This window comes from Equus quagga, chromosome 11 (assembly GCF_021613505.1).
Source record: "Equus quagga isolate Etosha38 chromosome 11, UCLA_HA_Equagga_1.0, whole genome shotgun sequence".
Lineage (NCBI taxonomy): Eukaryota > Metazoa > Chordata > Mammalia > Perissodactyla > Equidae > Equus > Equus quagga.
This window is the reverse complement of record NC_060277.1, coordinates 69,893,795-69,904,670: the sequence shown is the minus strand read 5'-3', so window position 1 is coordinate 69,904,670 and position 10,876 is coordinate 69,893,795. Positions and strand designations below refer to the sequence as shown.

Here is a 10,876-nt window from a genome sequence, read left to right as displayed (position 1 = left end):
GGGAGAATATTTGTAAACCATCATTCTGGTAAAAAGTTAATACCCAAAATATATAAGAATCTCCTACAATGTAAAAGCAAAAAAACAAATAACCTAATTAAAAAATAGGCAAAACACTTGAAAAGACCTTTCTCCAAAGAAGATATACAACTGGCCACCAGGTACGTGAAAAGGTGCTCAACATCACTAATCATCAGGGAAATGCAGATCAAAACCACAATGGAATATCACCTCACATCTGTTAGGATGGAGATTGTCAAAAAAAAAAGATAAATATTGGAGAGGATGTGGAGAAACTGGAACAAACATGTACTGTTGGCTATGTATCCAAAGGAAATAAAATCATTTGATGGTCTCTTAAGTTGGACCTCTTACTAACAGCCCTACACTTTTACTACCTTCCTCCTACATTTTATGTTTTTTATTTCATATTTAATCTCTTTTTTGGGTGTGTATATCCCTTAACCTCTTAACACAGAGATAGATATTTTTAATGCTTTTGTTGTTTGACCTTCAAACTAGATTTATAGGTGGTTGATCCACTATCTTTACTATATATTTGCCTTTACCAGGACAAATATTGCAAGATTCCATTTTAGATATGAGTTATCTAAACTAGTCATACTCATAGAAGGAAGGATGGAATGGTGGTTTTCAGGGGCCAAAGGCGGGCAGAAATGGAGAATTGATTTTCAATGGGTATAAAATTTCCATTACGTAAGATGGGCAAGTACTAATGATGTGCTGTATAACATAGTACCTACGAATAACAATATGGTATTCTGCACTCTAAAATATGTTTAAAAGATAGATCTCATGTTAAGTGTTCTTAGAAAAAAGGGGGAAAACGTGAAAGAACAGAAGAAATTCTTGAAGATGATGGATTTGTTTAGTACGTTGGTTGTGGTGATGTGTTCACGCATATATGCATATGTCCAAACTCATCAAAATGTATACATTAAATGTATAACTTATACCTCAATAAAGCTAAAAAAGAAATAGAATACAAATGAAGAGCAGACTTGGTAAACGGATAAACACTTCAATTTTTGCATGGAAATATTGAAGAGCTCAAAAGCATCAAGTTGAGATGTCTACTATAAAGATGCAAATTAAAACTGAGAGCTGACGAAAGGTCTAATCTTCAGATAGAGATGTGAGGTGAGAAGATTGAAATGCTGAGTTTTGATGCCATCACTTAGAGGAGACAATAAGGAAACAAATGGACCAAGATTGGAGACCTAGACATGTCATACACGGAGCTAAGACTGAAAAATCAATGGTTGCTCCCCTTATTTCTGAGGTGGGGGGAAATGAGAAGAAACGCTAAAATCAGATAGTCTGAGTTATTAAATAAGCTCAATACCAACTCACTCTGGAACCTTGGCAAGTCATCAAATTTCACATTTTTCAATCTTTAAAATGGTGATAAGATTCTTTCGTGAAATCATCACAAGAGTAGAATAAGATCATGGATGTAAAATTTGTTGATAAATTCCAAAACACTAAGCAGGAGAGAGACATCCTTAAAGAGCGAAGTTGTTAACCAGACTCTAGCTTCCTTCCCCATAACCGAGAGAGAAACTTTTACGGCCCTAGGTATGAGTTAGCTCCCAGGTAAAGACAAACTAAACGATTGTAGCAAAGCAGATGGAAAGTTGACTTGAGGTTCAGGTCAAGTCAAAAAAATGATGCAGGGTTGAAAATAAACAAAAGGAGAAAAGGCTACAAGACAGAATGCTGTGAGCCCTTAATTAAGAAGAGAGAAGTAAAAATCTATATTCAACAATAAAAAGTCCAGTTTAGCAGAGGTAAGCAGGGGAGCAAGATGTTTGAGTTTTAGTCAGTATAGACCTGGGAGGACAGAGTACTATTTAAAGCAGAGTTGGAGTTAAAAAAATAATACATGACAGGCTAGTTGTTAAATGACTGGAGACAAAGATCAATTAAACGTTTTAAAATGATCCTTATTCAGAGTCTCATATGAATAACAAAGAGTAAGATCTTGCTAGGAGGTCACTGAGATCTTCTTTCCAAGTTGAACAACATACCTTTACTTCATATATTTTACCTGTCAGACAATTATTTAGTCTGTCATTTTGACAGAAATTTGTATGGTAAAAAGAAAAAGAAGTCGGGGTCAATATCCCAACATTAATATCAATATATCTACAGGATAAAATTATGTAAAAAGCCAAACCTTTATCATCATAGAGAGAAGACAATTTTCTTTCTGCAAAAGACTCTTCTCAGGGCTCCCTTCATGTCTCTGTTCCTCAGGCTGTAGATGAAGGGGTTCAACATGGGGGTCACCACAGTGTACATCACAGCCATGGCAATCTCCTTCACAGGAGAATTATTAGTAGATGGGCAAAAATAAAGACCAATAACTGTCCCATACAACAGTGACACCACAGAGAGGTGGGACCCACAGGTGGAGAAGGCCTTGCAGATGCCCTCGCCAGAAGGAAACTTGAGAACAGAGAACACAATTCGTGCATAGGACAGGATGATGAGGAGGAATGGAGTGGCGACAATGATCCCTCCTATGAAAAATATCACCAACTCATTAACTCGAGTGTCAGAGCAGGACAGCTTCAGCAGAGCTGATACATCACAGAAAAAGTGTGGGATCACGTTGTCTGCACAAAAACACAATCTGGCCATAAGCAGGGTGTGTAACATGGCATGGAACATGGTCAGCACCCAGGACAGCACCACCAGGGAGAGACAGAGCTTGGTGCTCATGATGGTGCTGTAGTGTAGGGGGAAGCAGATGGCCACATAGCGGTCATAGGCCATGGTCACAAGGAGGAAGCTGTCCAGGTTGGCAAAAAACAGGAAGAAGTACATTTGGGTCAGGCAGCCAGCATAGGAGATAGACGGGTCTTGGCTCTGCATGTTCTGCAGCAATTTGGGAATGGTCACAGAAGAGAAGCAGATATCAGAGAAGGACAAATTGCTGAGAAACGAATACATGGGCGTGTGGAGGTGGGAGTCCAGGCGAATGAGGACGATGATGAGGAGGTTTCCCAGGATGGTGGTAAGATACATGGCCAGGAACAAAGCATAGAACATGTCTTGCTGCTCTGACTCGATGGGCAGTCCCAGCAGGAGGAACTCTGAGATGACAGTTTGATTCCTTCCTGTCATGCTCTGTCTCCAGTATCTTCAGGAAGAAACAATAGTGTCCATTAAAACCTGAATTTAAAAATGAACACATTTCTATGATACATAGTATGTTAGATGTTCTGCAAAAATACTTTATATCAACTTCATCACAATAATTACAATCTCTATACTCTAAATCTCTATAATCAGAATTCCTATTTTTGGAAATGACTTATATTCTTAGCTCCTCTTTAACTGGTAACAATATTCCATCCCTTCTAAAACACTCTTATCCATTAGCTTCTGAGACACAAAATGTATCAGTTTTCCTCATACCTGCCTGGCCAGACAGCCTCAGTAACTGTGATTGACTCCTGCTTTCTCAATACCTTACATCTTGATGCTCCTCAGGGCTTTTTCCTAAACACTGTTCTCTTATAATTCTACATATACCACCAAGAAAAACCCATCTACTTCAATTGCTTTGATTACCTTTTAAACTTAAGGTGCAGATGTCTCTCTCACCTATAAAACTGTATATTCAGTTGCTTGTGATTATCTTGTGGATGCATCACACACATTTTCAGCTCAACAGTTCCCAAAAGAAACTCATGATCTCCCTCTGATCTCCCATCCCCGCCTCCTCTAGTTTTCCATATCTCAGTAAAAAGGGTTCAGAGGCTCCAGTCAAAAAACCTGAGTGTTGTCTTTCATTCCCTCCTTTGTCTCATCATCAACATCCAATCTGTCAATAAGTCCTATATTTTAATTTTCTTTCTCATTCTTCCTTTCCTTGTCTCCACTGCCACTACCCTAGATCAGGTTGAAATCATACCTCGTCTGTACTATTGGAACAGCCTCTTAATTCAACTCCCTGTTTCATGCTTGAATACTCTCTCTTTCAATATCCTTCATTCACAGTGCAGCATTCTAAGATGAAAATCTGATCATCATTTTCTATAAAGTCTGCATAGAGTCTTCTTGCTCTCAAGTATAGGCAAAATTCCTTTCAAGGCAAAATTCCTTTGAAAAGGTGTTTCATGACCCTTGCCTACCTCCAGGGCTTCATCTGGCCCCTCAATAACACTCACATTCCTCTTGTCCGCAATGCTGGACTTATAAGTAACAATCTTGCCTCCAGCTTTTTGCACTCGCTATTCCTCCACCTATCATCTTCTTCCCTCTGCTCCCTCTTCACCTGGCTTGCCCCTACTTATCCTTCAGGTATGTTACGTGTCACTCAGCTAAACCTTCTCTCTTACCCCATATCAGGAGAGAATCCACTGCTGTTTCCACAGCATCCTATGCTTGTTCCCACAGCACTCAATGCCTTTGGGATTATTGTCTATATGTGTCTTTCCTACCAGGTTGTAAATTCTGTGCTGGAAATGTCATGTCTGCCTCATGACAGCAGCACTGTTAACACCTGGCACAGCACCTGAATGTAGCCGATGTTTCACAAATATTTATTGGCTGTGTTTCAGGTTGACACATGCATTCCTCCAACTTAAAGACAACATAACTCCTTTTAAGTTAAAATCCCTATTCCTATTAAATCCTCCCAGAAGAATAATTAACTTGCCTCACCTCTTGGCACTAAATTGGACATTTACTATAAAAATTATGGATGTAATTTCGTACCCTTGGAAAATGTTTGGGTACCTCAGATACATTGTTCTTTTCACTAATACAGACGATATATATTATATAGAGAGATGTATTTATAGACATAGATATAATCTCCTATGGGTTTGAACCCTGACTAATACACCTCAGTGTGCCTCAAAGCTGACAAACAAAGCAGAGGAGAAGTGTTAAGAGATGTTGGAAGCTTCTTCATTACAGACACAAAAGTCCAACTGCCGGGATTTTTCACCCCTTGAGGCTGTTTGATCCAGCCACATGAACAGTTTTTACAGTTGGACATTATACATGGGCATGACTGTAGGAATAAACATCTAGGGAAAATCATACACCTGGTTTCTCAGACTTTGGCTTTCCTGGTACATTACTGGGACTCGACTCTTATGTCAAGAGTATGACTAGGGACCACAAACCAGAGACAGCATTTGCAAATGCTCCCACTGATGATGCAAGGAGCCTCTCATCTTCTTCACCCATTAAGTCACTAGTACTCAGCCTGGCCTGCACATAAAAAATCACCTAGGGCAGTGACTCTAAAATTTAATGTCCATGCAAATCACCTGGAAGTTCTGGTAAAACACTGATTCTGACTCAGTAGTCCAGCTTCTACATTTTAATCCACACCCAGGTAATGCCCACGCTGTAGTCCATGGAAGACACAGTCAGTAGCACAGAAATATAATGCTTTAAAAATAAAGATTATTGACTCCCATCAGATGAATTTAATCACGATCTCTGAGAGGAGGTCAGTGCAAAGTCCTGAGGTGATTCTAAAATAAAGTAAAGACTCAGAACTATTACATTAAAGCATACCGCCAGAGCTGTCATTATGTTGAAATTATACATTGTGGGAATACATTACATAGTAAGTAATACTTATAAATGCTATCAGTAATAAAAGGATTGCAACTGGTGAACATTAATCAAAGTATTTCTAGAACGTGGAGAAATCTTGGGAGGCTGAGAGGTGGAGAAGAAGTGGGTTAGCACACCTGAAAAACTATCCTGCAGAACAACCTGGGAAAACAAGACCCTCAGGTTGAAAGGATCCTAAGGGACCAGCTCATTCACCCTCTGCCTGACTTACCCACTGTATCTGAGGGTGACTCCAGGACCCTGGCTCAAGATCCTGCTCGCCTCTATTCACTAAGTCATGTGAAGGAACAGCCTCTGTATTTGTCATCTGTTACTGTGAGAACCCTTCTAACATCTCCCATTCTACACATCCCTGGGCCTAAGGGGCTCTGGATCCCAAAGGAGTCTGGATCCTGGAGGAACACATTAAAGACAAAGTAAACACCCAGGACCTCTCTAGGACAAATGCTCTCAGAGTCCTGGAACAGTGACTGATTACAATCACTGACCACACCTGACTATAATTTGATGGAAGGTGGGGATGCAAAGAAGCTCGTATATGGATGTTTAATCACTGCCTGTTTAGGGAATGGACAGTAGTTCTGTGGGTCTGGAGCCTACATTTTGGGAGGTGAAGGAAGATGGTTGGAGAAGTCATAAAAACAAGCATGGACTAGATGCTGAATGTCCTAAAATATCTTAGCTTGTGGCAAGCTTTCTGTGGGCAAAAAGAAGCCATCAGTGGTCTTTAACAAAGTGCCATGAAACATACATATTTTGGAAAGATTGCCAGGGTAGAAGAATCTCTCACTACAATGCAGTTCCCTATATACCCACCGCAGAGGAGAGAGAAATCTGCAGCTAAGAAGGATTAGATCTGTATGACCCAACCACATGCAGATATACAGAAAGTTGTGGAATAAGAGAAAAGATAAACCCTCCCAGATTGTATTCAATTCTTCCTCAGGCCAAGATAGAAAAGAAACCCAATTTGAATCCCACTGAGGTACCTTTAGCTCCCTATCTTTCTAGGAAAACCTTAATAGCACCCCACCACCACCATCCTCTCTATTACCCTCCATATGTGTCAGATTACCTCCTAGTCTCCAGCTCTTCCTTATGCTGCCATTGATCACAAAGCTATAGTTGACATTGATAACTCCTTCATTCACTACACATTCCTTTTTCTCCTCAGCCATCATCTCAGCTGGATGGGGTTCCTGACATAGTGGTATAATGCAAACCTTCATTCCTAGGGAATCTGCATCCTCATGGGTGTTGCCTTAGCAAGTTGTTACAGCTGTCATTAACGTTTATTATCAGACATGACAATACTAAGTGGCACTCAAAGAATTCCCCAGAATTTCAGACATGGTCCTACTGCTCTACTTGGGTCGAGCAGCCCAGTTTTCCCGTTGGTGATCAACATCACCATCCCAGGAAGAAGGGCAATCCTGCTCTGTGTAGATTGGTTCACATAAGAACCACAAAATGTCCAGGTGGTAGGCTCAACATCCAATTCAATGAAACCATTGTTACATTCCTTGGTAGAACTATTCCTCCCTTGAGGAATATATGAGACACTTCTTGTGCACCATTTTCAATTCTCTCAGCCTTATTTCCTTCTAGCCACAGTTGCAGTAACCAGCTCTACTCTGATTTCAGCTAGCTTTACTAGATGCAACCTGACAGTACCTCACCTCAGTTCTGCTCCATGTGCTCCTTGCTTCCTGCTCTGGGACTTCTCTGATTCCAGGAAAAGGGATGTCATGAAGAACTTTACCAATACTCATACAAATATTTAGATATATAATCCATTTCAACAGAATTGTTGTAGAGAATGTGAGGCATAGACTGAGGTTCCTTTTTTTTTTCTTTTTGCATATAGAAATCCAATTTTTCCAGTACCATTGGTGGAAAAAACTTTTCCCACTGAATTGTCTTTACACTGTGTCAATGATCAATGGAAAATACATGAGTGTATCTATTTCTGGATTCTATATGCTATTCTATACACTCTATACTGATCTACATTTCTCTCTCTTCTCTAATACCACAATTTCCTGACTATTTTAACTTCATACTAAGTCTGGAAACCAGGCAATGTGAGACCTCATGCTTTGTTCTTCATTTCCAAATTCAATTTTGCTTTTTCAGCTTCTTGCCTTTACATATACATTTTACAATCTGATTGTCAAATTATACCACAAAAAATCCTGCCTGCTTGAATTTTGATTGAAATTGTGTTGAATCTTCAGATCACTTTCAGAAGAGTCAACATCTTAACAATAATGACTCTTCCAATCCATAAACATGTTGTATCTATCCATTTCTTGTATCTTCTATGATTTCTTTAATCAGGGTTTTGTAATTTTCAAGATATAAATCTTGTATGTATTGTGTATTATTCATACCTAAGCATTTAATGGTTTGGTGCTATTGTAAATTTTACTTTAAAGTGTTTTTTCACTTTCCACTTGTTCATTGCTAGTTGAAATAAATATAACTTTAAATATATTAATATATTTATTTACAGAATAACAATTTTTAATATATTGACCATGTATCCTATGACCTTACTAAACTGACTTATTGCTTCTAGAACCTTTTTTAATGTTCTTTGTGATTTTCTACATAGACAATTATATCACCTGCAAATAGAGATGGTTTAACGTCTTACTTTCCAATCTGTATACTTTTTATTTCTTTTTATAGCCCTTTTCCACTTCCTAGGACTTCCAGTACAATGTTGAACAAGGCTGGTGAGAACAAACATTTTTACTTTGCTCCTGATCTTCAGGAGAAAGGATTCAATCTTTCACTATTAAGTATAACATTAGCTATAATTTTTTAAAAGTTGCTCTCCCATCAGGTTGAGGAAATTTCTTTTTGATCTTAGCTTGCTGAGAGTTTTATCACAAATTGCTTAAATTAATGTTGAAATTTTTTGTCAAAGGCTTTTCTGCACCTATTGAAATGATCCCTTTTTTTCAGCTAAATCTCTCTTTTTAATAGCAAAGGGCCACTCAGTAGCAATGTGACAATACACATGTCCACAGAATTACAGTTTGGAATATAGCTTTAATTAAACATTTTCTTTGAAGTTCATACCATGTTTTTTTTAACATAGTTTTTCCTTAAGTTTATTGATACGACCGTTTAGATTTATTGTTGTTTGAATGTTGAAACAGCTTCTCATTCCCATAATAAACTCCACTTGATAGTGGTGTGTTACTTTTTCACATACTGCATTGTTAGATTTCATTTGTTTGTATTTTTAAGGATTTTAGTGTCTATGTTCACGTGGGATATTGGTCTGTAGTTTTCTTATAACATCTTTATCTGGTCTCTGTCTCAGAGCCTCAGTAAATAGGTTAGGAGGTATTTCCTCCTCTTCTATACGCTGGAAGTGTTTGCATAAAATTAGTATTACTTCTTCCTTGAGTGCTTCGTGTAATTAACCAGTAAAGGCATCTGATCCTGGAGTTTTCTTTGTCAGAAGGATTTTACCTACAAATTCAGTATCTTAATAAAAACAACCATTCAGTTTATCTATTCTTTGTGAGTGAGCTTTGGAAGTTATGTCTCTCAACAAATGTATCCATTGCATCTAAGTTGTAGCATTTATGGGTTCATAGTATTCAATTATTATTCTTTTAATGACTGTAAGGGTCTGTAGTGATATCTCATATTTCTTTCCTGATATTTATATTTTGTGTTTTTTCTCCTCTTGCTCATTCTGACTAAAAGTTTATCTATTTTATTTAGTTTTTCAAAGAACCAACTTTTGATTTAATGATTTTTATGCTTCATTTTTCTGTTCTCAATTTCACTGATTTTTGTTATTTCCTTTCTTTCTCTTGCTTTAATTGGCTCTTCTTTTCCTATGTCCTTAAGGTGGAAGCTCAGATCATTGATTTTAGACCTTAGTTCTTTTGTAATATAAACATTTAATGCTATAAATTTTCCTTTCAGCACTGCTTTCGCTGCCTCCTACTAATTTTGATATGCTGTCTTTCAATTTTAATTCAAAATATGTTCTAATTATTCTTGTAATTTCCTATTTGACCCATCATTTATTTGTAAATGTGCTACTTATTTTCCAAATATTTGGGATATGCCTACTTCATAACAAATACAAAAATTATTTTCAGGCATATTGTACATCTAAATGTGATAGATTTTGAAAATAGAATAAAACATAAATCTTCTAGAAGATAACAAAGAGTATCATCAGGACCTTGGAGAAAGGAAATATTTCCTTCTAAAAAGTAATTAAAAACACTAATTATAAAGAGAAAGATTGATTAAAAGGTCTGCATTTAAATTTCTTTTAATTTTGTCACCAAAAGATTCTATTAAGAGTGAAAAGGCAAGTCACAAATGGTAAGAAGATATTTGCAGAGTGATGTCATCAAGATGATATCATAAATAACTCCCGACTTCAGTTGCTTCACAAGAAGACCAACTACAACTATCCATAGACAAGCCACCATTGTGAAAATAGCAGCAGGGGTCGGCTCCATGGCCGAGTGGTTAAGTTCGCACGCTCCACTGCAGCAGCCCAGGGTTCGGATCCTGGGCGAGGACATGACACCACTCATCAGGCCACATTGAGGCGGCATCCTACATCCCACAACTAGAAGGACCTGCAACTAAGATACACAACTGTGTACGGGGGGCGGGGGGGGGGGGGGTTGGGGAGATAAAGCAGAAAAAAAAAATTGGCAACAGATGTTAGCCCAGGTGCCAATCTTTAAAAAAAAAAGAAAAAAAGAAATAAAATAGCAGCATATCAGAGTGAGGCTGAAGTATATCCATAAACCACAGAGACCAAGAAGGACAACATTAGAAGAGTAAGAGAAATAGATGAATCCATTATTATAGTTGGAGATTTCCACATCCCTCTCTCAAAAAAGGACAGATCTAGCAGCCAGAAAATCAGTAAAAACATAGATGAACTCAACAACACCATTAATCAACTGGATATAAAGGACATCTATGAACTACTTCAACCAGCAACAGCAGAATGCACATTCTCCTCAAGCTCACAAGGAATATTCACCTATGTACACCACATTCTGGCCACAGAACACACCATATAAAATGTAAAAAAAATAGACATCATACAATATCTGCTGTCAGACCACAGTAGAATTAAACTAGAAATCAACAACAGAAAGATACCTAGAAAAATCCCCAAATACTTGGCAATTAAACAACACTTCTAAGTAACACATGGATCAAAGAAGAAATCTCAAAAGAG

General features: G+C 37.9%; 1 protein-coding gene across 1 annotated transcript; it reads right to left on the bottom strand.

The window, feature by feature from the left end:
- Positions 1 to 2,208: 2,208 nt before the first annotated feature.
- Positions 2,209 to 3,153, bottom strand: LOC124247373 (olfactory receptor-like protein DTMT). Its single transcript, XM_046676578.1, has one exon. It carries the CDS (start codon positions 3,151 to 3,153, stop codon positions 2,209 to 2,211), a length of 945 nt encoding a protein of 314 aa, XP_046532534.1.
- Between the last annotated feature and the right edge of the window lie 7,723 nt (positions 3,154 to 10,876).